Source organism: Aedes aegypti, chromosome 2 (assembly GCF_002204515.2).
Source record: "Aedes aegypti strain LVP_AGWG chromosome 2, AaegL5.0 Primary Assembly, whole genome shotgun sequence".
Classification (NCBI taxonomy): Eukaryota; Metazoa; Arthropoda; class Insecta; order Diptera; family Culicidae; genus Aedes; species Aedes aegypti.
The window spans coordinates 399,819,895-399,847,688 of NC_035108.1; the positions used below are offsets into that span (position 1 = coordinate 399,819,895).

At 39.1% G+C, this 27,794-nt stretch overlaps 2 protein-coding genes across 6 annotated transcripts in view; one reads left to right on the plus strand and one right to left on the minus strand.

Moving 5' to 3' along the window:
• Window positions 1-584: 584 nt before the first annotated feature.
• On the minus strand, window positions 585-8,142 carry LOC110676973 (putative oxidoreductase GLYR1 homolog). Its single transcript, XM_021847116.1, is given in 6 exon segments — window positions 585-867; window positions 870-1,319; window positions 5,991-6,322; window positions 7,204-7,737; window positions 7,739-7,868; window positions 7,925-8,142. Coding segments are annotated over 6 exon segments (1,695 nt in total). The 5' UTR covers window positions 8,088-8,142; the 3' UTR covers window positions 585-781.
• A 4,570-nt stretch (window positions 8,143-12,712) lies between these two features.
• Window positions 12,713-27,794, plus strand: part of LOC5564023 (myb protein) — a 42,033-nt gene continuing 26,951 nt past the window's right edge. For 2 of the 5 annotated variants that reach the window (XM_001648294.3, XM_021847120.1), the window contains exons 1-2: window positions 12,713-12,910; window positions 23,220-23,786. In XM_001648294.3, the coding sequence (XP_001648344.3) occupies window positions 23,709-23,786 (78 nt within the window). In that variant the 5' untranslated portion in view covers window positions 12,713-12,910; window positions 23,220-23,708. Of the gene's footprint in view, window positions 13,018-13,064; window positions 13,193-23,219; window positions 23,787-27,794 lie in introns of those variants that run through there. The other 3 variants (XM_021847118.1, XM_021847117.1, XM_021847119.1) reach the window with 3 other exon arrangements.

Below are 27,794 nucleotides of genomic sequence, written 5' to 3' on the forward strand. Positions count from 1 at the left end.
AGTTTAATAGAATACACTGAAGTGAGTTAAGACGTTCAATTGAAACATTTACGGATTGAATTAATAGGTAATCCCGGTACTGGAAATTTTTGTGTTTCTGTTAACAAGTATTGATTTTTTTTTCTATTTTAACAATCTGTAAATGTTTCAATAGACCATTTCCGTGAAAATTTTTTAATTGCTCATGAGCTTTCTTTTAATTTACTGAACAAACTTTCCCAAGGAACCCATATGTTTTCAAGCCTCTAACTATTGAAAAACAACGAAAAACTGGCGGCACACTAGTTCACCCCACGGTCCCCTACAATTTATATCTCTCCAAAAGTTTTGGGAACCCCTTTTTCTCCTATGAATTTATCTCCACGTTGTGGTGAATATTGATCAGCTGTTCCTCCGCCGTCTCCACTTTGTTGCCTGGTGACGGAGAATTTGCTATCTCTGTTGCTCTCTCATCATATTCAATTGACGGTCCTGCTCTTTGACATTTCGTGCAGGAATTGTTTTCATTTTTATATGGAGTTGACCTTCACTGCAGGACTCGTTGACATTATTTGTATTTTGCTACTAAAAGAAAACAAAAAATAGCTGCTAAAATAATCCTTCAACCTTTTTCCATACGTCCACGCCGTCCCTGCCCACCCCAACATTTCGGGGGTGCCCAGCAGGGATGCGTTATTCCGTCCATCTTGGTCCATCCCCGCGCTCTTATATGCACTCCTTCTTCGTCGTCGCCGTTCAATTCTTCAAGCTCACATCTCCTCCTTTCAGCGCTAGACCGAAACTAAACTGCGCTGGAATCGTGGGAACCGTAGCCGAGGCATTTCGCGTGCTTGTACACCTCGTTGGAGGCGGCCGTGATGGGCAGGGGTGCTCCAGACCTTCGGCCAGGTTCAGCGCCAGCTTGAGGTCCTTCTGCATGTGCTTCAGTTCCTGCTGGGGCGGGAATTCGCCCATGATGATTGCATTTCCCTTCTGCATAACCAGCTCTGACGACATGCTTGTCAGTTCCAGCACTTCCAGGACATCCTTCTGTTGAAGACCCGCTCGATTGGCCAGCGCCAGCCCCTCGGCAATACCGGCCAGCATCACGCCGGAGATCATCTGCAGGACCAGATTCATCTTGGTGGCATTGCCCACGTCGCCCATGTACAACGAGTTGCGCGAGATGGCCTCGAAGCAGATCTGGCATTCCTCGAACAGCACCCGTTCGCCGGCGGCCAGAATTATTAACGTTCCTTCCTCCGCTTGGTTTTTGGATCCCTGAATTTGTGCTTCTAGATATCGTCCTCCTTTGGAGATAATTTGCTCTGCAATGTCATGTGTGTTAGCAGAAACAGGCAACACAGCGGATCGGGGAATTCACCGGGGATTCGGGAGAACCAGCGGAATAACGAGAACACACGCGGAAATAACTTTAACGATGGTTTTATTAAGCAAAGAAATACAAAGTTTGTATGCACGCGGCGAGTGTTAGATTTGAACTGAAAAAACGGGTTTTCTCTTCTCCTAGCTGTCGTACACGAAAGAGTGCACGGTTGCCAGAATGGTGGGAATGGGTATTCGTCCAGTAGTGAAAGGGTACACCGATGCATTCTCCACACTCCTCCTCAGCGGTTACCTGCTTCACTGCGGATCCTCCAGTCCCAGTTTCACGACGAAATCTCCATGTTTCTGTGGTCCCAACGGTTTTGTCATTACATCAGCTATCATTATCTCCGTAGGACAATACTCGAGCACAATTTCGTTCTTCTCACACAGTTCTTGCACAAAACGTTCCTTGGTGTTAATGTGCTTGGATCGCTTGCTTGACCTCTCCGTTTTAATGAAGGCAATACAGCCCTGGTTGTCTTCTTTCATCGTAGTTGGCTGTAACTGAGGCTCTCCGAAGTCGCGAAGAAGCTGCCTCAACCAGATGGTCTCTTGGCACGCTTCGGCTAGCGCGACATACTCTGCTTCCATGGAAGAGAGCGTTACGCAAGTTTGGCGGCGACTAGCCCACGAAACTGTACCACCAGCGAACAAGAACACAAATCCCGATGTTGATCGCCGGCTGACGGGATCACCTGCCCAATCGGCATCACTGTATCCAACCAGTGGATCTTCTGCAGCACCGCCCAATCGAAGATAATAGTGACGAGTTGCTTTCAGGTAGCGTAGTAATCGCTTTGCAGCGGTCCAATCGGCTTGACTTGGCTCCGAAAACTTCCTTCCCAATATCGCTGTACTGGCTGCAATATCCGGTCGCGCAACCACTGACAAGTACAGCATTCCTCCGACTAAGCTTCGATACAGGGTAACGTCCTCAAACGGTTCACTGTTTGCGCCGTCTTTCAAAAAACCGATGTCCATTGGTGATCTCGTAGTTTTCGCATTCTCCATTCCGTGCTTGATAATCAGCTTATCGATAAACTGCTTCAGCCTGATCTTGAACACGCCATCTTCACGTAAGACTTCCACTCCCAAAAAATGACGGATTTCGCCCAGACATGTCAACTCGAACTCTCGGCCTAGGTTTTCGAATTCCCTCTTCACATTCGCTTCTTCTGCTGACGCCACTAGAATGTCATCAACGTGAACTATCAAAAACACTTTCACTCCATCCGTATTCTTCGTATACAGGCACTGGTCGGCCGCAGATGACTTGAATCCATACTTGGTGAGAACTTCATTCAGTTTCTTATGCCAGCAGCGGGCTGACTGACGGAGCCCATAAATGCTCCTCCTAAGCCGGCAGACGTACTCCTCCTTACCCTTGACTGTAAAACCGGGAGGCTGCCGCATATAAACCTCCTCCTCGAGCACACCGTTGAGGTATGCAGTCCTAATATCCAGGTGTTGAACGATGAGCTTCTGCTTGGCGGCGATAGTGAGGAACAGACGAAGTGTAGCTTGCCGGGTGACTGGTGCAAAAACTTGGTCAAAGTCTATGCCATCCTTCTGACTGTATCCCTGTGCTACGACCCTTGCCTTAAACTTCACTACTTGTTCTTCCTGGTTCCGCTTGACTTTAAAAATCCATTTGGAACCGACGGGTTTCCGTCCTGGCGGCAGAGGTACTAGCTCCCATGTACCGTTCCGCTGATGCGAGTCCATCTCGTCCTTCATCGCAGTGCGCCACTCCGCACTTTCGAGAGCTTCCAGATGATTATCCGGTTCTTCAACCGCGCATGCCGCTATTCCTACGGCGTACTCCAGCAGATAGTCCTCTAGATGTTTCGGAATTGTTCGGTTCTCCCGTGCCGATCTACGGACTGGACCCGAGGCTCCACTTGATTCAGCACGTGGGGTGCTAAACTCTTCTTCTTCGCTAATCTCCTCGGTGTCGGTCTCCTCCTTGAACGGATTCGGATTGATCTCAACCTTCGCTTGCTTCTTGCTGGCCCCGTTCTCCGAAGTTGGAATCTCAACGGACGACGTTCCGTTCTCTTGCTCTATGAAACGGGCGTCCCTGCTGATGGTGATGCAGTCAGTCTCAGTGTCCACAAACCTATAACCTTTATGCTCAATTGAGTAACCAACGAAAATGAGCCGCTTCGCTTTCGGATCCATCTTGCTGCGTTTCACGTCGGGGACATGAACGTACGCTGGACTGCCGAACACCCTTAGGTGGCCAAGGTCCGGCTTTCGTCCCCACCACATCTCAAATGGAGTCTTAGGTACTGATCTAGACGGTATACGGTTTTGTATGTACGTAGCGGTCAAAACAGCTTCGCCCCAGAAGCGCTTATTAAGTCCAGAGTCCAAAAGCATACAGGTTGCCATTTCAGTGATGGACCTGTTTTTCCTCTCCGCTACACCGTTGGATTGGGGAGTATAGGGCGTCGTGAACTGTGGCTTTATTCCGTTAGCACGATAGAAATCCCGCAAAAGCTTATTATCAAACTCCCCTCCACCGTCAGATCGGATTACAGAGGGCTTCCGACCAAAAAGATTCTCGGTCCACTTCACAAAGTCGATAATATTTTGGGCCGCCTCCGACTTGTGTTTCAACAGGTAAGTTACTGTGAAACGACTGTAATCGTCAATGAGGTGCATGACGAATCTATTCCCACTCGGCGTGGTGGTTTTCATGGGCCCACAGAGATCGGTGTGGATGATATCGAGAATCCTGGTCGACTTCCTTTCGACAATGCTCGGAAACGGAGCTCTAGACGCTTTGCCTTCAAGGCAGCACTCACATACAAGTCTAAGACCGCAATCACCTACCTTCATACCCGTTGCTAACTCCTCTTTGTTGATGCGTTCCGCAGCCGCCCAATCGCGGTGGCCGAGGCGACGGTGCCACAAGTGTTGGCAGTTCTCGTGATGTTGCCCACCTGCAGCTTGCAGCGAAGACTCTGCCTGCCGCAAATGATACAGGCCGCCGCAACGAACTCCTGTTGCAACGACGTTCCCCTTCGGATCGATGATACGGCAACCATCACTATTAAAACTCACATCAAGCTTCTTCTGAGCTAGTTTCTCAACGGAAATTAGGTTCGTCGACAGTCCCGGGACGTACTTTACACCACTTATGTCGATCCTGATCACTTCATCGTCACCGTCTATGCCATGGAGCACACCGGCACCCTCACCGAGAATCTGCGTTTTCTTACCGTCAGCGAGCGTAATGTACCCTCCGCAAGATTCTTCGAATGTGGTGAAAAACGATTTATCGCACGTCATGTGCGCACTGGCACCACTGTCAATAATCCAGGATCGAGCATTTTCACCATTCACAACGAAAGCAATTCCTCTCGTATCACTGTGTACGGCTTTCGCTTTTACACTGTCACTTTTCTTCGGCTTCGTGCCGGACGACGAGCTGTTGTTTTCTTCTTTCTTCGCCTCGAGAAGTTTGCGGCAGTTGCGTTGCAAGTGCCCTGGCTTCTTGCAATAAAAGCACACACGCGTTTCACCCGTCTTCGTTACGGCAGTTTTCATTGCCTTTTCTTTCTTCACCAGATGACCGTCGCGTTCCAGCCGGCGCTGGAATTCGTCCATCAATTTGGACTTAACCACTTCGAGCGTAATGTCATCTTGTGACCGCGAATCAAGAGCTGTGACTAGCCCGTCAAAGGAGGGTGGGAGACTCCTCAACAACAAACAGATTTTCGTATCTGCGTCCAGAGTTGTGCCCGCGGCGTCGAGACGGTCAAACAAATCGTCAACTTCGAACAGATGTTGTTCTAAGTCACCGCGCTCCGAAAGATTGATCGCACATAACTTTTTGAGCAAGGACACGCGCACCGAACGGGTACTCTTCTCGTGGTACGCCTTTAACGCACCGAACACATCGTGAGCGAACACACACTTCTTCACTATGGCGAGCTGACTGTCTTCCAACAGTAGCACCAACGTCGCCTTCGCCTTGCGATTCGCGATATCCCAGTCATCGTCACGGTCAAACTCGTCGGGAACTTCCTCGACCACAACATCCCATAAATCGTCACGGGCCAACAAGTTTTCCACTCGCAACTTCCACGTTGCCCAATTCGTCCCGTTAAGTTTCGGGATCGAAAATTTCGCGTCGGCCATTTTTGCACTCGTGCACTTTTTCTCACTCGGCCGGTAAACTCACTAACACACCCGCACGATGGGGCCTTCGCGATTTTCTTTTCCACTCTTCGCTTCCAAAGCGGAACACCAGCAATGGCGGCTCAGCTCGGCCGGCCAAAACTTTTCTTCACTTTCACAAATCCCGCGGGGGCCTTGCGCTGGGCCCATCACCTGTTAGCAGAAACAGGCAACACAGCGGATCGGGGAATTCACCGGGGATTCGGGAGAACCAGCGGAATAACGAGAACACACGCGGAAATAACTTTAACGATGGTTTTATTAAGCAAAGAAATACAAAGTTTGTATGCACGCGGCGAGTGTTAGATTTGAACTGAAAAAACGGGTTTTCTCTTCTCCTAGCTGTCGTACACGAAAGAGTGCACGGTTGCCAGAATGGTGGGAATGGGTATTCGTCCAGTAGTGAAAGGGTACACCGATGCATTCTCCACAATGTGACGTTTCGGGATCGACGCCGGTCATCTCAACGTAGCCTTTGCCGACCAGATTGGCCGACATGACGCCACAATTTCCGAATACCAACTCTTTGGCAACCTGAGGATCGGCAACGCACGAGAACGTCACATCGGTCATTTCGATCACGTCCGACGGGGTGTCGGCGACTTCGGCGCCCACTTCCTGGAACTTCCGACACTTGGTGGCCGTCCGGTTCCAAACCACGACCGAGTGGCCGGAATTGAGTAGATTCTTGATCATGCCGAGTCCGAGGAACCCGAATTTCAGATTCGAGGCCTGAATGTTGCGCGACTGGAGCGCGTTCGACACGCTGCACAGTGGCCGCATCCAATACAAATGCTGGCCAAAAGTACAATTTTCACTCAAAATGTTCAAAGATGCTAATTATTTAACAAAACATGATTTTTAAAGGTTATTTGATAGAAATAGTCGTTGAAACAAGAAATCTATATTTCCGGTACATTTGACAGAATTAGTTTAAAATAGCACATTTTTTTAATTCAATCAATTAAATCCGTATCCAGATCAAAATCGAATGAAACGACATTATTCCGATGCCAATTTAAAGTTCAATATCGTGGGCAAGCTCGAGGTGGTTTTTGAATCTATTTGGGAGCTTAAAATGGTAGAAAAATGCGATATATATAACAAGTATGATGGTCTTATAGACTGATTCGCAGTGTAACTAAAAATATTTTTTTCTTATCTTGGCACAAAAAAGCGCAAGTGAAGCCATAGTACATCGAATACTATGGAATATTTGCCACACATTGAGGGGTAAATGTTCATTTTAGAGCGTTTCCCAGATATCTTGCACTACCTTTGAAAAAATGTCTTATTTTTGAAGGAGCTCTATGTTATACACTTCTTGATATTCTCAAATGGTAAAAATGTCTAACATGGTTCAAAATATCTTCAAAACAAAGCCCAAGGTATATTCTTTCGAATGAGACCGAATGAGAAAGATTTGGTCATGATTTAGTACAGAAACTGCAATTTCTATAGAACAACCTTCACGAAATTTGAAAAATTCAAAAGGGTCATTTTTAGCTGACATCTCTCCAAGTTACATGCTGTAAAAAATCGAAATATACACCGATTGATCTGGAATTTTGGGGAATTGTTATTCATAATAATATTCGAAAAGGAATTTTCAAACTTCATTTTATTGACTTTTGGCCAGCTTTGGGCCACTGTGCGCTGATCATATCGATTTCCGGCGTGGCCGGGCGGGCTACCGTTGGTCGGTTCAACAGATGTGATACAGGTACATTGCGACGCACCGGGGAGAAAGTGTCGAGATCAAGTGAGGACACATCGCCGGTGGTATCGTTGAGGATTTTCCGTTTGCGCTTGGGCGATGAAGTGTCGTTCAGGGCCGCTGCAGCTTTCGCTTTGTCGCCTATCGCGCGGGCTTTGGTTGTGGAAGCAGCTTTCTTTTTGGCGGCGGATTTCTTGGCCGTTACGGGTTTCGTTTCGACCGATTCCAGCGCTGCCGGGGTGGACGTGTTGTTGACGGTCGTTTCCTCGCCGCTTTCGGTGCCACCTTTGCGCAGTTTGTTGAACTCGACGTCCGGATCGGGGCGGTTGTCTTACTCCGAGGCGAACAGATGCTGGAAGTTTTCCGGCGAGGCGATGAACTCTTCGATTTGCTGAACGGCCTCCTTGAAGCCGGCCGACTTGCACGACGAGAGCAGCTTCTCTTTGAACTCCTGGTATGGCTTGTGTTTCCTCGATCCATGCATAGTTGTTGGAACCAAAGAAGAAAATGCATCGAACGGGAATGTTTTTCTTGGCGGTAATACGGCGGAGCTCTGCCGGGGGCTCCGAGATACGACCTGGCCAGGGCGAGAAGCCTTTGGATTGATGATTCCGGTGAGGGTTTGAGCACGGAGTTTGAAGCTATAAATACCTAGCAGTTTTATAAAACAAACGAAAATTGTTGATCTTTTTTTAAATGTGCGAGCGAGCCAGTTTTGTTGTGAGCTGGGATTTGACATTTCATTATATCTACAAACATTCAATGCAGGGGTGTTATTGGACATTGAGGAAAAATCTCCACTTTGTATACCCATAGGGTTGAAACAACTGTGCCGCACGACGATTTTCAGCTCAAAATGTGGTGAATTCTCAAGTTTTTAAAAAATTGTAAGAAAATCAGGACTGCATATAAACAAAATCTAAAAGCGTCAATAATCATTAAAAGTTAACGTCTTTCAAAGAAAAATATAAAAATTGGGGGTAAGTTCTGACGGAAATGGTCTATTGAAGTAACTGTTTTATACGGTTTAATTCGTTTCATTGTATTTAATTGTATTTATTTTTGTTTCAGGTTTTATTTATTGTTAAATAATAACAAAGCAGTATAATATATGGTTGGGATACCATAAATGACAATAAACTAATAATTACACATGCATTGTTTATTTTTGTTCTTATTTTACAATTAAACTGTTTCTTAACAGTTTCCCTTACCGTAGATGAAGCAAAAAATGGACAGTATATCTACAACTTGACAAACTGTAACTGACAAATTATGTTCGAGAAAATCGACGTTTTGAAATGGTTACATAACTTAACCGCCTATTCCCCACATTGTAATTTTCCGATTTACAATTTACCAAACTGTCAAAATAGTTTGTGGTAATGTTGATATATTGTTGTTAAACATATTACATGAAATTGTTTAGGTATGGTCGCAAATTGTTCTGAACAATATCGGGAACAGTACTTGTATGGTTCATGATTATGCGGGTTATGATCTAAAACTTTGAAAATCACTTCAATAATCAATAAAATCAACAAATTCCAAAAGGGCCTAACTAAAACTAAGTTTAATAAAAGGGCCTAACTGGAGGGGCCTAACTGAAACCATGTTCAATCAAAGGGCCTAACTGAAAGGGCCTAACTGGTTTGCAGACTTGTAAAAGGGCCTATCTGCCGATGATGTTTGAATTCAACCATTTTCACGAGTTGTTTTGTTATTTAAGATTTAAAACGTTATGGGCCACATAGTAGACTATTATGAGTGTCGAACACAAGTATAAAACTAGTAAATAGGAGAAAGGGTTTGAAATATGAATAATCAATATAGGGCTTGAAATAGGAATCAATATAGTACTGACCCGCATAGAAAAATATGGTTTGTTGTACATTTCAAACAGTAAAGTACCTCTAACTGTTAAGGTTACTATACCGCAAACAGTTGCGTTTTTGTTGAACAATATGGATCCCAGAACTTTAAACCATAAACAACGTTTTGTGTACAAAATACCAAACAGTAATAATTCATTAAAGTGTTCCGATAAAGTTCAACAATATCGGTATGGGATCTGGTGAGAAATAGTCGCAATATAAAATCACTGTATGTGGAATGGTTAGCTCTTTTATTCGTGCAACCCAGTTGTACACGTGCAATTCACTGTATATTACCTTTATTTGACTGTTCGGGAAATAGTTGTTTTGCATTGTTTGTGAGTGATTTTTATTGTACACGCTGAAAAATTAAAACGATTGTGACGCTAACCAGGTGGTTATGCAATTTTATACTGATGTTAAAAGTTCTTGAGATTTTCACAAAAAAACTCCCGATAATTCAGAACAACGCACAATTTGTGTTGTTTCACTTTTTGTGACGAAATGACAATTTTTTTTCGTCGCTGTGTGAAAAATATTTACTGTGCATTTTTTTTAGCGTGCTTGTCTTTTCACCGTCTGTCAACAAACAAAACGATAAAAAAATAAATGAAAACGAAAATCGCCGTTCTGTGTTAGTTTCAAAGTTCCTTAAATTTGCTTAAGTTTCCGACTTCTTGCGTTTGCAGATCAATAAAAGCAAGTATGTAATTCTATCCTATCTACTGATTAATAATCTGACTTGTAACGTGTGATTAATTTCCTCTTCCCAAGACTCGCCCCTGATGCCACCAACATCCGGAAACACCAGCAGGACTAGCAGCTGCGGAATTGGTTTTAGTGAAACCTGGAACTAAGATAGTACAAGTAGATGTGGGATTGGAGCTTATTCCAAGAAAAATTATAGATATTTTTTTAACTGCAGTAATTAAGTGATGTATGTCGAATAGTAATATAAAATAATAATTATAATAGTATTAACAATAAGTGTGTTTATTTTTTTTTATATGAAACAGTGAAACAAATAGTGCGTGTAATCTTGTCTGATATTTTATTCAATTTTTTTTAGCTTTCATATACTTTAAAGATAGAGTTATCTGCTTGAGTAAATTGGACAAGTTTCAATCGAAGTGATTTTTTCTACATGCATTTTTGTTTCATTATTTTTATTGAATGTCTACCAAATTCCCATTATAGTACAAATACAACAGGACAGTTCACCGTACGGTTAATGCACCATAAAGTAAGGTCCTAAAATTTTTAATGAAATCTTGTTTTTATTTAATAAGACGAAAGAGTACGTTTTTGCAACCACTTTAGCAATTTTTCCTGTTCAAATAACGGTTATATCAAATTTAAAATGAAATTACAATAATAGGTTCAAATTTGAACCTTGACACACAGACAAACAGACGTAACACTTAGAACAAATGTCGATCAAAATCATAGTCACGAAGACATGTACGCCCAATGCTAAAATCGGTGTGTTTGGCCGATAGGCCAACAGATGGCGGTAGTGTGCAAACGTCAAACACGAACAAAAACGATGCGAGCGCTGCGGGTGGTGAATCGGCCACCTACCATATTTTTGAACCGACCGTTAAAAAGGTGGTCGATGGCCAATGATGAGAGTGTGACGTCTGTTTGTCTGTGCTTGACACTTTGGATCATGTTTGACTTTCACTGAGTCGGCAAAAACGCCACAGGGGCTCATCTTTTTAACATTGGGGTTGTTCCTATTTGATATTTCGGAAGGGACACGGAAAACAAAATACACCCAAAATTTGAGGTTAAACCAAAGGGTGTGACAAAATCCCAGAAATCCGAAAAAAATGTTTTTTGGCCGTAAACCAACGAAAATCATACAAAAATTGAGTAAACATGTGATTCTGGCCTAAACTTAATCTTTTGGTACTAAAATTAGGACAGGGATTTAGGACCCTATTGGCTTGTTTAGGGGTATCCTGTTTTTTTTTACAAATTCTGATTCTACGTTAAAAACTGAGCCAGAATCCAACGTTTCATAATTTTCCGTGCCCTGGCATTCAGTCGACGAAATGAAATCTTTTTAAATAATTTACTATATCAAAATTAAGATATTCAAGCGCAATAAAATCATGTTACGCTTAAAAAAATGCGCTCTTTCGATACGGCTACAAAAAAACGTGAATTTTTCATCACTAAACAACCCAAAAATTTTTAATGAAATCTTGTTTTTATTCAATAACACGAAAAAGCATCTTAGGGGCGGTCCATTAATAACGTAAGACAATTTTGGCGATTTTTAGATCCCCCCCCCATCATGAGCATCTCAACCATCTTAACTAAGCTATGGCGAAACTAGTTGATTCGGCGCAAAAAAGTTTCACCAGTTGTAGTGATATTTCCCACACTCATGAAAATTGCCTTGATGAAAATAAAAAATTGCTTGTCGCTTGGTCGAGTTTCAGTGTTGAACACCTCCGACAACTGACAAAGCATTTCAAGGCAGTCCAATCAGCTTTTCTGCATTCCAATCGTGATACCTCTCCACGAAATAACTCCTTCGGTAGTATCATCCGGAAACGTTCCTCGCACGTACAATACCGGATGTTCTTGGTAATCAGATGGAAGGGGTTCATCAACCTGTTAAGCGAATACGAGATAAAGTTCGTCGTTCCAATTGAATAACATTCAGAGTTCTTACATTACACTACACGATGCGTTTCGAACGGAATTCAAGATGAAAGCTAAGACGTGTCTCCTGGCACCGGATGATTCTACAACAGGAGATTCTTGTTTGACACTTTTCCGCATGCGCATCAGTCTGTTTTGATTTGATTTTGACGACAAGTCAGTAAAAATCATCAACTACTGAATAGTCGGTAATTGTTTTTACTGACTTTTCGACCTGTTCGGTAATGTTGCAAAATTGGGTCCGACAGCTACCGTAGTTCAGTAAAAAGTAAAAATTATTACTGAACTTCAGAAGTTTTTAATCCAAAAGCTGAAAGTTCGGTATGTATTATGATTTACAATTCGTACCCAGTATAAAAAATTACCGAACAAGCAAATCGTGATTGAGTGTGTACACCCAAAATTTGAGTTTAAGCCAAGGGGTGTGACAAAATCTAAACAAATTTTCTTTGGGCTCAAACCAACGGAAAACATTAGTAAATTGAGTAAACATGTGTTATTGGCCTAATCTTAAGCGTTTGGCACTAAAATTGGGGCAGGGCTTTACGACCCTATTGAGCTCTCGCCGAGCGGTGTCACGAACACGTGCGCAAATTTGCTAGTTGAAAAGTCAAGGTTCATTTATGAACCCAATTTTTAAATTAAAGTTGAAACATGATATAGCCGTTATTTGAGCGGGAAAAATTGCTAGAGTAGTTGCAGTAAGATGCTTTTTCGTGTTATTGAATAAAAACAAGATTTCATTAAAAATTTTAGGACTCAATTGTTACGCGAGATTTCCTTTAGCGTGCATCCCCATGCCGCCCATACAATTTTCATCGGGGCTTCGCGCCTTTTGCCTCCTTCTGTCATCGCTCGGTAAAAAGCCTTTTCGAACGCACGTCAAAATTGAAAAGCAAGCTGTCGACAAACGAACAACGTCGTTTACCACTGCGGGAGTTGCAGCAAGAGCGGAACATTGTTTGCTGCTGCATTATAATTCGGGTGAATTTATCAAAAATCCGACGTGAAAAATTACCTATAAACGGTGTACTTCGTGGTCGTGTGTGATAAAGAATCGTTCGAAATCCGTACTGGTGCGTTTAAGGTGAAAAATTTGACAAAATATAATCGATGTTTCGATACGAAACGCACGGCGTTTCTCTTGCTTCGGCTGTGGGAAGATATTGCGTGTTGTGCTCCCGATTGGAATTTGTGAGTGGATCTCCGGATTTGATAGTGAGGATTTGAAAATCTGATAAACGCATTGACTGGGATAAGAAGATAGTCTTATTCCGACGAATATCCGGAAATCCACTTGTAGTGATGGAACACAGTTCTCCGAACAGCGTGCCGATCAGAGAGCGTAAAGCAAGGAGCTGCGGAGGAAGTACATAACAATAGTGACACCCCATTTTCGCGTTCCATTTCTGCCTGCTGGTGGCCGTGTGTGAAGTGTATTTATTGCCTACTGTTATGTACAGGAGGCAAGGAAAAAACAGGGGGACGGATCGGTGCCTGTGAGGACCCTCGCGTATGCTTACAGAAAGAGCTCCGATGTAATAATATTATGTACAGTGGCGGACAAAACTTTACGACATCCTTCTAAAAATATCATATTCGTTGACTTTCAGTATTATCACCATATATCTGTTGTGATTTGGCGTTTATATGTTTTTTTACTATTCATTGTTACGTATAACGCATTTGTAGAACATAATATAAAAGCAAAAGGAACAAGCAGTAACATAAAAAATGTGTTACACGGAGCGAAAATCTGTAGTGGGACTGACATGCGGTTACTTTTCATTATGGGACAATTTGACTTGCTGTTTTTTTTTCGAACAAATCTTATAATCTCATTAGTGCAAGCTGGTAGAGCATTGTGAGATATGTTGAAAACTGAACTCAACTGAATTTTGACGAAAATGCAGATGGGACTGACTTGCGTTTACATGCTGTAATTGATATCGAATTAGATATAACATAACAGGGTTCTTCGGTATTCCACGCATATTTACCTTTAAATCAATCTTAAATAAGGTTTGAAGCTTAGCAGCTCCTTTTTTTTCGAAAATATTGCGGACACCATTTTAGCTTCCGAGCTTAATACTGGATGTACCTGCCAGTGTGATAGGTAACCTCAGAAACAATCACCGGATCTCCATTTTGTGGTTATTTATGATTTAATCATCATTTTACCTTAGTCAGGTGAAGTGGAGATAAAAATGAATTTGGAATGGTCTACGTGATTTTTCACGTAGCAATGACGTTTGTATTATTTTGAGTGTATTTTCGATCTGGTCACTAATAAGTAACTATTTGCAATAAAGTCACTGTTCTTCGTCTTTAATTCAAAGTAGGTAGAGTAAGGTGGGGCAAAAGTTCGACCTTAGTGAAATAATCAATATTTTCAGAAAAACATTAGCAGTTGAAACTAATGATTTATTACTAATGAATACCACACAGTGGACCTTCAAGATTTTAAGTACAATGTTGCTGAACAAACATGTGTCAAGGATCTTTGTCCATTTTTGGTGCTAGCAGTTTCAAAATTGATCGTCTTATACAAACTTTTGCTCCACCGATGGGGCAAGAGTTCGAATCATACGGGGAAATAGTACGAAAATATACGGAAAGTCCTAAATGTACTGCAAATACCAAGTGAAAGCTTTCAATCCATATTATGTGTGAAGAAACTAAGAGATAAATAAAAATAGGTATGCAAAATTCGAGCGCAATTGATTTAAAGAAACGGCCATGACGAAGGAACCAAGGTGCCGAAAATACAACCCTAATCACCTCACAGGAAATTCTGAACATATCCAAGGATTTTAACATAGTACGTGGTGTCATTCTCACAGAATACTAGATGACCGGAATACTAGCCGAAGTACTTTTGATGGATTTCAAAGTAGAAGAATGTGAAATTTTCGGTTATCATTCTTATATTGTCTTCGGTACAACTTGTAAATAGTCTTGCCCGATTTTCTGATGAAATCCTAGATAAAGTTCTTACAAGATGCTGATAGAATCAACTTAATAATCCTAAACATTGACTAACTTGACCCTAGATATTCATAAATTTTGAAAATTATTGGTGAATTTGCTATAAATATGAAATGGAAATGTTTAAAAGCATTTATATCTATCTATATAAATAAAAATGGAATGGTGTTTGTATGTCACGAAATGGCTTACGAACGGGTCAACGGATTTGAATGATTCTTTCTCCGTTTAATTTGTCAAGGGTTCCGACGTGTTTGTGTGTATGAAAATCCCAGGATATTCACCGGGAAAGTTGGAAAAACGAACGTGAACGGACTATAAGTTTGTATGGGACGATCTTTAGCGTTTTTCAACAGCCTACTTGTTGGCAAGACGAAGTTTGCCGGGGCCACTAGTTTCTGATAAAAATACATTTTGTGCTGCGTATTTATTTAACGAGAACTTTCATTGTGTTTGGGCCTTTACGGTAGACTTAGCTAAGCCCCTACATAGAAAAAACTAATAATATTTTATTTTGTTTCACGTAATGAAAGTTCGATCGAAAATTACAATTTTCACGTCAGATAACAACTAATTGCTATTAGATATAGCTTTCCTAAAACTCAATCGATTTTTACGATATTTTGATTGAAAACTATATAACGTAAGACTCATGTCTTTTTTGTGTTACACAAAGTAGTTTATTTTAGAAAAAGCGCCGTTTGCAAGAGTTATTGAGAAGGTTTAAAAAATTCCCACTAATAAATTCACAATTAAAATTATCTAAACTATTCTGCACATCCTCTCTTGAAGGCTAAATATGATTCCTTATTCAAATTAATCAATAAATCAATACATTCCAATGTACTAATAAAACGAATTTTCGTACTTAATTGTGTGATATCGTGGTGAAATGTATTTTTAAAACGAGTGCTTCTCGCAAGTTGTAGCTTGCTGTGTAAATAATTTGTCGTTTTCTAGCTTTCTAGTACAGCTTTTATACAAATGTACGTAAACGAAGTTTACTGACATTTTCTAAGCGACATCCTATGAGTAAATGGTGTAAACAAAAACAAATTAAAGACCTCCATATCCCTTGCAGTTGCCCCTAAATTTTATGGCTCATGAGGTAATCTAGAATGCCGTGAAAAGTGTACTGCGATCTGTCAAACTTGGGTACCTTTTGCACTACCGAGGGACCAAATGCAGTACTAGAAGTGGTACCCAATCTGAGCCCGAGTGGGACGGACCTGGTGTAAAGGCAGCATCCATTTATTGCGTAACGCTAAAATTGGAAATTTTCGATCACCTCCCTTCTTCTTAACGCTTTTGGTGTAAAAAATAAATAAAACAAATAATAGTCGTCACGCTTGAGCCTTCTTCTTTTCCCCCTTCGAGCGTTACGAATGTTGTGGACGACGCCAAATGAGAAACGCTGCAATATCCATTTAGGCGAAAGTGGGGCAGTTTGGCCTTAAGGAAAAGTCGATGAAGGTGTTGAAAATATTATGCAATCTTCTGATTTTTGCATGATTCATAACAATTCATTGATCGATTCGCTAAATCCGCATGATTTCCGTTTTCTTATGAAGTTCACCAATGAATAATTGTTCAAAAATTGTAATTTTTCGAGTTGAAACGAGCCATTCGGGTATTAAGGACGGTTTTTTCAAACATCTTTTATTTCATTTTTTTTGAGTTCAGAACACTGACTTATAGTATGCCTGTTGTTTCATTTCCTTGTCAGCTTTGGGATTGCATGCCATTTCAGATGAGATTTCAATAATTTATGCAGTTTTCAAGGGGTGCTTATTCCACCCCATCGGCGAAATAGTCCCGACTACCATTAAATTGAAAGTAAATTGTAAACACAGAGTTACAGCATGTCAATCATGAGCATTTTGTATGAAAATCGGCTTCCACTACTATTATTCTGAACACAACTGTAGCTATCCTATACTGAATTAGATTCATTTCGGATTCCTAGACTAGTAGCGTGTGTTTAACGAACTCAATAGCTTTATTATTGAGTTTTTTAAATGGATTCAATGAGTTCAGAAAACCACAATATGAAATGAAGAGAGCATTAGTTGTCCGAGCTTTCAATGTTAGCTTACTCTTGCGAAACCAATCATCAATCCATTCCAAACTTTTGTTGATGTCTTGCGGATTTTTTGTGGATTTTTTTAAAAACATTTATAGTATAATTCTGCGTTATTCGCAAAAAGATGAATTTGGCAATTTTTAACAACAAGGTAGATCATTAACCTTCCAGTCGTCGCGCGGTTTTCCACCGTCTGAACCACTACGCTGCTGTTGTGAACGAAAAGCGATGTTTTTTCAGCTGTGTTGTACAAAATACAACAGCGCGACGACTGAAGTGTTAAGGCGTCGTCCAATAATTACGTAGAGTGAAGTGAGGCAAGAGTTTCATTTTAGGATTTCTAGCTCAATTCAAAACAAAACTTATATATGGCATGGTGGTTCGATTGCTATTCAAGTAAGAGACTTTTACTCCAAATATCATAAAAAGTTATGGTCATTTGTTGTTTTTCGACGTGAATATTGTAATTTTTGGTCAAACTTTCGTTGCATGTAACCAAATATAGATAAAATCTTTTTCAATATTTTATATAAGGGCGTTTCTAGGCCTATCATAAGGATGCTTTGAGGTGTATTAGTGTTTGCAAAAAAGGCTTGGAAACAATTGTTGGTCCATAGTGGGGCAAAAGTTCGACCCATGTATAGACTCGCGGAAAAATTAGCAAATTACCTAAAATCCACCTATTATCTTGAAATCTAACGAAATGCCGATTGTGCGAGAAATTTCACCAAAATTTTACATTTACGAAAAAATGCTTTTTTTGGGTGCATTACAATTAACCCTGTTTTAAGCAATTTTTTTGACGACTGGTATAAAGTAGGGGGATATCCCCCAGTACCGGATACTTGAGACATTAAATTCATAATTCGAAAAATATTGGTTTTATGTTACCCATTTATGATAAATATTATCATTTTTATAGTGTACAAAAATAAATTTGAAAATATAAATGTGAATTTTGACATTGCATTTTGATGATGTATTTTAGTACAACATTGATCGATCTTGGAAGGTGGCACTTAATACCTAATACCTAATAATTATGAACATGATTGAATGTTTTTACTTTAGAAATAGTATATTATTGCCAATTAAATGCATTTGCAACTTTTACAAGAACAATTTGAGTTTTTCTTATTTTGCAGGATGTCCATCAAAAACCTCTTTCATATATCATGAAAAATAACACATTTTACGATGTTGTTCTGAATGTCCATTCTTCTGAATACACTCAAATTTAAGGCGATACGTAAATTTTTCTAAGATTTTCAAACATTTCTACTTTTTTAAAAAGGCATGCATATTTCAAAGATGTGTTATTCTACGCAAACATTAGACTCCATAATAGCTTTCTTTTCTGCTAATACACCATCTTGATTGGACCGTGATTTCTTAATTTTTCGACTTTGTCCGGTATTGGGTGCTGTCCGGTACTGGGGGATCTCCCCCTATACCTGTCATAAAAGTATGAATATTTTGTGTTTTAGCCAGCGAACTTTTGCCTCACACTAGATTCGAACTCTTGTCCCACCGGTGGGGCAAAAGTTCGTTTGAATCTGTTATAACAAAAAAGGGTAAATATTTTAAATTATTTTTTTTTCAATTTGTAAGAAAATGCAGGTTGCATCATGAAAATGTTTTTCTTCGCTTTAAATAAAAATGTCCCCTTTCCTCGTCTATTAAACGCATTTTCGATATCGCAACATTTGATTTTTTCAATCGCGAAAATTTGTTACGTAACGGTATTCAGATACCCTCCCCACCTACCCCTATTGTAACAAGAAGTAACGGAAGTTCAACCTCCTTAAGGAAGTAGTACATAAAAAAAATATTTATAGATTTATAGTGCATTAACGATGTATTTTTTTTCTTGGTTCATGAAGCATTTTGTCTAGTATTGTACTATAGATCGATAAGACAATATCTTCAATAATTCTTTAGAAGACCATCAATTCATTAGGGTTCTATCACGTTAGGCTGAATGTCGTTAGGCCGAATGCCGTTAGGCCGAAAGGGTCATTAGGCCGAAAAAATACCGATAGTTCTAATGAACCATAAGGTCCATTGGGTAACCAACAAGGATAGGTCAGGTTAATTTTCAATACGTAGAAGCCGCCGAATGAATTTTCAGTTCGAATGGATTGTTAGTTGTTAGATCAGAAAAATTAACATTACCCAGAAGCGCACATCGGGAAAATTTGTATTTCGAATGGTAGAATACCGGTTAGTTTCAATTTATGAACGAAACATATTTTTGTTTTGGAGAGATGGTAGAGTGATAGTCAATGGTTTCTGATATTTTTATCAGATTTCTGTAAAATATTTGTTTCCTGGAGAGATCTTCAGTATATTTTTCTTATAATGTATACCAATTTATTGTGAGATGCTTAGTTAATTTCAGGCGGAGAGATATTAAGCAAATTTGAAGGAATTCCTATGGAACATTATTAAAATCCTTGAAAAACTTCTAAAAGAGGTTAGCAATTTTCGACTCGATTCTTGGTGAGATGCTTGAAAGATTTTTTCTTAAGATGTATGATTACTTCTTAATGAGAAATTTTTACAGGAGTCCTCGATTAGTTACCTGAAGGTTTTTTTAAATATCATTGAAAAGAACAAGAGGATGCTATTGAAAATATGTGTAAGTTGAATAAAACATCCTTGGCTGATTTTTCCTGATTCTAGGCAGTTAATAGAAAGTAAAGCTGAACGGATTTTCGCAAATCTTTTGGACAATCTAGGTGGTCTAAAGTTTTAGCCAAATTTATTAAGTGCGGATTCCTGAATGATATTTGGTGAAGCTTTGTTAGTAATACTAGCTTGACTAGTCCTTAATTTACGATTCTAATGAATCCATGGCGAGATCACTAAGGTATTCTTGGACATATTTTTGTTTAGTTCTTGACAAGATTTTTGTCAAAATTTTTGATGGGTTTTGAGAAGATGCTGTTTTGGATTTATGGTATTTCTTTACCAGACTTCATAGGAAAACACTCAAATAGTCGTCCATCTTTAGGTGGAGCGGGGTTTATGAATGAGTGTCAGTACATGTATTAGGTATTGGAAAAAGCTTGGAGAGTTAATTTTTGATTTGGACTACTGGTTATGTACGATAGATAATAATAAATACTTCTGATTACCTCTTTCTCTGTTTTGTTTCGATTCTGAGTTTCGTTTCACAATGTTCCATTTTACTTCAGTTAGTTTCAAGAGCTGAATGACTTCTAAATGATTTTTAATTAAAAAATTAAAAAAAAAATCGGTCAGTTTATTTTTATAAACGTTTTATAAAAATTTGCTTTTTTTTGTGAAATTATGCTTAATATTCAGATAAAGCCTTGTAGTTATATACATACTTGTAGGTTATTTTCACAATGTCAAATATTTTCTTCAACGAATCCGAAACTTGGTGGTTTTTCAATACACGATTTACATTGACAATTGAATATCAGAAAAAGCTTGAAGGCCTACAGATAACTAAAGCAAACTTTCAGTGCTGACAATTTCTAAAAAATAGCTAAGAAGATCTTTAGAGATTTTCCATACATCGTTTATATGTTTTCCTAATACTCTAGAAATTCTTACTATTACCATTTAAAGCTTACAATATTTTAAAATGATCATCATCAAAACTAATTCATAAATAACTTAGATCACTTATCCGAATTTAAACATATTGTACACAAACACGATAAAGATTTAAATGTTTTGAACAATTATGGCACTGCGGTGGTATTGCTAACAATTTCAAATATTATCAAATTGCATGAAGTTTTTCTGTGATTAAAAAAAAACTGTCCCAAAATCCATAGTTTGATAGTTAAATAAAATATCAAAACGTCTGGAAAATTTAAAGTTGAACGATCGTGATGTCAGTGTCTATCGTGATGTCAACAATAGGGAATAATCCGGGAATTGGAAAACTGGTTTGTATGGAAATTACTATGGAGAAACTTAGAAAAAAGTTCCAAACATGTTAATACTGGAATGTAAGTGCAAACTTATTATCTCATAATGAAAACTCATTCTTCAACTCATTAAAAAGAAATTTGCTGACGAGAACTGTTCAATCCGACAGATAGGCGAAGAGATATTCATGGGTTTGTTTGCTATTATTTAGCTTCATATGGGATTAGAGCCCTGCAAACATCTACCAAAATCCAAATTCTTCAGCAACTTCCTTCATTATGGTTTGAAGAATGAGTTTCCACAATGGGATTATAATTTTGTACTTACATTCGAGTATTAACGTGTTTGGAACATTTTTCTGAATTTCTCCATAGTAATTTCCATACAACCTACATCGTCTTTGGACCACCTTTATATTTCATAGAACACTATTTTTATTATAAGGATGGTAAGAAAGACATGGGAGATCGAATTTGTTTTTTTTTTTAATTTTGAATCGTTTAATGGGACAGTTACGCATATATGGGCAGTTCAGAAATAAATCAGAAATTTTCTTGGATTTCCAACCAAAAACATTCCAAAGAAATCGTTAGAAGTCCCTCCACAAATTTTCACGAAAAAATAACTAGGAATTCAGCTAGCAATTTGATCAGTACTTTTGTAAGTAATAATTTATGAAATTTAGAATAGAAATTCTCAAGTGCTCCAGGGATTCTGTCAATAATATCCTTCCACGATATTCTTAAATGTATTTTTTTTTTATTCTGCTAGAAATTCCTCTTAAATTCTACCCTATTTTCAGAACTGAACAATGGAAATGTGCTAAAAATGAAGGAATTCAGTGATTATGATAAATTTTAATCAGGTGGTTTTAAAGTTTTGTCCGTCACTGTATATGTAGTTCGGATGGTCTTCCTTCGGCCGTATGAGCAAGACACATTGAAAAGTGATGTCGTAGTACTCTCCGAATGTGTGTTTGAGTGTAACAGAGAAAGAAAGGATCAGCCTGAAAGCGCCCCGCAGTAGACGAGTGGTGTTGTACCTTCCTATTACCTATGGGAGATCCGAGGACAACACTCCGCAGTGTAGCGCACGCGGTGCACGCAGAGGAACGAAAACAAAACATCTGCCGCTGCTGCTGCCGGGGAAGCAAAGGGCAATAATTAAACATTGAATTCTCGTCTCCATATGTGAAGTGCGTCCTATATGTGGTGCGAAAGGAGCACGCCAGGGATGCGCCGTATGACGATGTCTGATGAAATTTAAATTTATCCAAAGAATATAGTAGGGCTGGTAGCAAGACCCGTTTTAGAGACTAGGTTACTACATATTTTGATATTTTGAGTCTCTAATTTTAATGGATGGTTTCCAAAGGCTTCAAAAATTCTTGCGTGACTATTTTACAGGTCACGATATTAATTCTCAGATTGCTCAGGGAAAATCTTCAGAAATTCAAATGATTATCTCAGGGATTCGTCCAGAATTTTCTACAGAAATTCCCTTTTCTTCCTCTTTAACCGGAATTCACTCAAGATTTTCTCATGCACTCCAACACTAGTACCTCCAGTAATTTCCGCAGAGATTTCCCAGAAAAAAAAATATCCAGGATGTCATTGAGGCAATGTACCTACTATGGTCCAGAAAGCAGATTTATGCCGAAAGATAAATTTAGAATGAAACATTAGACGGAAACTGTCTTCAACAAAGTTGTTCGTATTGATTAGGCCCTTTATTTGGTTCTAAAAATTGTTCTTTTTTAACTCTTGTTTTTCTATTTAAAAACTTTACTTTGATGTACCGTTTTGATTCATATTACGGACAGCTTCTTATTCCGGACACTCTACTTTGTATGGGAAACATTTCGCACGAAACGTTTCAATTTTTGGTGATTTCTGTGGTTATCCGCTGATAAATTCCGAAATTCTTAGATGATTTTGCTTTAGGAAATCTTTGGAATAACAACTGAACTAAGTTTGGGCTGGGGACGGACCTGGTGTAGGGGTTAGAACACACGCCTCTCACGCCGATCGAATCCCATCCCCGAGATAGTCACTAAACATTTCAGTAGTGACGACTGGGAAGTAAAGCCGTTGGTCCCGAGATGAACTAGCCCAGGGCTAAAAATCTCGTTAATAAAGATAGAAAAAAAAAGTTTGGGCAAATATCTGAACAATTTTTTTTATGAAATTTCGGAAGAATATCTTGAAAAATGACATATTGTAATACCAGCCCTGAATACAGTCTTTTGAAGAACTTTTAATTGATTATCAATTAGTTCCCATAAATTGTATTTTATTGAATTAAGTTTCTGGTCAAACTATGAACAACTGTTCTATGTATCATTTACCTTTTACGAAGAATCGTCCATCCCTAGCGGAAAGGTACATGTGTTACTTATTTTTTTCCATTTCAACAGAGTCAGGCAGGAAGCGCACGCGGGTATGAGTTAAATCGAAGAAGCACCGTGTCATGAATGATGATGATGATTGCCGCTGAAGTGGTACCGAACCCCATCGGAGTGTAGCGCTGCAGACAGAGTCCTCCTGTCCTCTGCATGTCAATGCCCAGCCAAGAAGAGAAGTGAACAGTGAATAAACACACGGAGAAGAGTGGTCCGGGCCAGAGCAGCTTCAGGGCCTAGTGCGTAAAGCATACCGGTATAAAGTGCGTAGTTGAATATTGTATTGGGAAGTGAGAAAGAGGGGTTCAAAACAAGCGAAGAAGAACAGCGCTGAAGCTATTCGAGGTATAGTGCAAGGAAGTGGTGGGGGGAGTGTGTGTGAGGAAAGGACAAAGAAAATTTGTGGAATATCCTGCGCCAGCTGAAGGTTCATTAATCGGAGACAGTGGAAACGACAAGCAGGGCGAGACGAGGAAGGGCATATCCTTAATAACAAAAAAAAAAATGGATACCTCGGACGATGATCTTTCCGAGCACTCGCAAGGGGACAAATCGACCAAAACCCGCTGGACGAAACATGAGGTAAGTGACCGGGAGATTTTTGATTCCTCTAACGAGTATGGAAATTAGAATACCAAGGAATAGACAGCTTGAGCCATATTTTTTTTTTATTCCGTATAAATCATTCGGAAACGAGTAGTGTAAACAAAAATATAATAATAATTATTTGACATTATTTTGGCTTCAACATGTTTTTAAGAGCATAATATACTGCCCATAAACGCATGTCAGTCCCATGTTTGCTGGATTTCCTATTCACATGGGACAATTATGCGTTTATGGGCAGTATAGTTCTTCATAGTTCATACTTGTTTTAGAGACTTGATGGCTATTTGAAAGCAAATGTCTAAAATTCTTATTTGCAATAAATTTTGTTCAAGCATTTTTTCTAGAAATGTAATATTGTTGGTCAATTTCAAATTTGTTTCATTGTTTGTTAAAGTTGTGGGAAATGGTATCTCTAGATCAGTGGTGAGGAAATCTAGGAACCCGATCAAAGATTTTATCAGGAAGAATTCTTTTGGAATCCCCAACTCACCGCTATGAACTTCCAGCTTACTTTAGGATACCGCACATAATTCTTAAGATTCCGCTGATAATTGTCTAGATACCGCAAGGAATCTACATGATCCTTTGGATCCAGTTACATGGTTGTTATGACTACACGTATTTCGCGAACTTGGTGCTATTTTGAAAGTAAACTTTGGGCAGATTTAGTTTTAAACACCGAGTCAGAGTATTGAAATGTCAAAGAATATATTTTTCTTCTAGCATTTGATGTCGTTGCAATTGGCAAGGATGACTCATATTAGAAGTGCAAAATCAAATCTGGACAATGATTTATCTCTAATTCAATGCGAATACAAGTACAGCATTGTAGGGTACACTACCCTACCATACATCCAAAGTTGGCTACCTTGCATAAATTGTAAAAAAATCCAAATGACATTACTCCTTCTTTACTGCGACGAAAGTATTGAAGATACGGACAGTCTTAGAGTCAATTATTGAGTAATCTTTCTTCCATGCCCACTCATGATGGAATTTCTATAAATAAAAGTTTTAGAATATTTTCGGTGCATCCTGGTGTAAACCTTTTAGGGTCAAGCAATTCCTATCGAAATTTTCACTTCTATCTTTCACAAGTTCTTTAAAAAATCCTTCTATCCTTCCTTCCAAACATTCTTTCATAAAATCTTCCAAAAATACATTTGGGGACACATCGAAGGATTTCTCCAGAAATTCTTGTACATACCTTATCTTTCCGAAAAAATCTGCAACGATTTCACTAGGTATACTGCCGTGAATCGCAAGTCAGTCCCATCAGCATTTTTGTCAAAATTGATCTGAGTTCAGTTTTCAACATATCTTCCAATGATTTGTTGCAGACCTGCACTAATGAGACAACATGATTTATTCTAAAAAAAATGCGAAAAAAACAGCAATTCGAATTGTCTATAATGAAAACTAACCGCATATCAGTCCAAAAATCACTAGAAATAAACCAGGTAGAATTCCTCAATGAATTTCTGGATTTTCTCAGGAGTTCTTCGAAGGATTCATTCAGGGATTTCTCCAAAACGCATTCTGTAATTTATTATAAAAAATAGAGACATAGAGATAGAGACTCATAAAAAAATCCATCAGAAATTTAATCCGAGGTTATCTTCTTGATTTCTGGAAAATTTTTTAGCAAATTGAACTCGTTTTTCCACAAGGACTTTCCGAATTTTTCTCCCGAGGCTTCTTAAAGAATTCTTACAGGGACTACTTTGATTTTCTCCAAAAATATCTCAAGGTTTACTCCATAAATACTCCAGTAGTTCTTCCACAAAATCCTTCAGAAATTTTTCTAGGATCCCTCTAGAATCTCTCTAAGATTTCTCTAGGGGTCATCCATAAACTACTCATGCAGTATGAATTAATAGAAAACTCCAGGAATAATTTTGTATAGGAATCTTGAAAAGAATTTATTGAAGAATCCTTGAAAAAAATAATTCTAATAAAAATTGGAGAAAATTCTGGAATAATTCCTGAAAGAATTCATGAAGAAATCGTTAGAGATGTTGGCGGAAAACACTGAAATATTTATTTCAACAATAATTCCTTAGTAAATTTCCAAAACCCATATAAGTTTTTCTTAAAAGGCAAGAATTCATGCATCTATATTTGAAACATATATGGGAAAAATGACTGAATAAATCCCAGCAACGATATAGGAATTAATCTATGGAAGTATTCCTGGAATATTTCCTGAAGAAATGCATGGAGGAATGTCTCCGAGGAACCCATTAGGAATTCCTGCAGTAATCCGTCTATGGATTCCACCATGAATTTCTACGGGAATACTTCTGAAGATTCCTCAACGACGTTCTCCTACAGAAATCTCCAGGAGCTATTCCAGGAATTCTATCGAAGTTCCTCCGTTGTGTCTTATAGGATTTCCTCCAGGAAGTCCTCCAGGGATGTCTTTCAGGAATACCTTAGTGGATTTGCTGCAGGGATTCCTCAGGGGATCTCCTTCAGGAAACCTTACGAATATTTCCATCAGAAATTTCTCCGTGGATTTCGTCTAAAAATTTCTTCGAGGATTTCCTCAAGAAATTCCTTTTAGGCTTTCCACCAGGAATTCCTCCGTGTATTTCGTTCATCAGCGTGCTGACTCTTTGGTGTGTGTGATAGCTGTGAATCCGATTATGGAACTTCGTATCATCTGATATGTAACTGTCCAGTTTTCGTACCACCGTTGGGGTAATGATCTATAGGCTCTCTTTACACTCATGCGTTTTGCATTGAACCGATTGTGGTATGGAGCTACATGCTCTCATTTCGCTTATGCGATTTTCCCTTTTCATAGGATCCCACTCCCATTTCCTCTCATCTTTCCCTTCCTTTTCCTTTCCCATCGAGTAGATGCTGAAATAGGCTCATATATAGCGATGGCACAAACCTCTCAATCGGCGTGGAACGTACCTTTGGAGCAGGCCTTCTGATACCTGATACCTGTCCTTTTTGCTGCTCTACCAACTTGATATTTGGACTTTTCAAGGCTAATTATGCTTTTTTGAGTCAAAGTTTCTTAACAATATTTTCGGTATTCCTAAATTTGCTTCCTTTATGTTTTAAAAATATAAAAGTTCAATATTAAGAAGTTGTGTTAGCCCTGTCGGTAGGCGCGTGCTACCGATAATCCAAAGGTTTTTCCCTGGCCAAGATCACAGGGGTTGACGGTGCCAAAGTAGAAGGTGCACCATAATAATATCCGTCTGTGAAACATATCACCTTCCCAATACTTTGGCACACCTCTAACGGTTCATGATTTATCATGAAATGGCTGCATTCAGGCGGAGGATCTGTTAATATGTTTCGGCATATTATCAGGTCCTCTTCGAACGGAGGGACCGCCAGGGCTCAGTAGTTACTTATAAACTAGTGCTGGTTGTTGATGTTTCAGTCCGTTTACACGAGCTGTAGCATCTTTTGTACTATTCAGTAATGGTGGTTAAGTTTCAAAGCTAACGTGTGATCAATCGTTTTATAAGTGATTGTGTAAGTGCTAATAACGATATTTGAAGAAATTTATGGTGATGAAAATGGCATTAGAAGTGATTGTGACAGTTTTGTTTAAAGCACGTACATAATAATGATAATATGAACCCTACTAGTTTATTGATGGTTATAATACATTCTGCAATCATTTCTCTGAATTCGTGATAAAAGTGACAGCAAGTGCAGTAGAATTAATCGAAGTAATTTTATTTTTTCTGTAACTTTCTTTATCGTAGTTCGATTATCTTTCAATTATTTATTAATGATAACAGATGGGAAATGGTAACAAAAATGAATTATGAAAGTATTGTAAAGTTATTGTGATAAAAATTGTTGTTGTGTTATGAAGTGATAAAACGGAAAGTATACATATGTGATGTGTATTACGCAAGTTAATGAGTGATAATCGGTGGTATAAGTGATAGTGTCAAAAACAAAAGTGTGGTAGTTATGTGACAGTGACTAAGTAATGAAATGGGG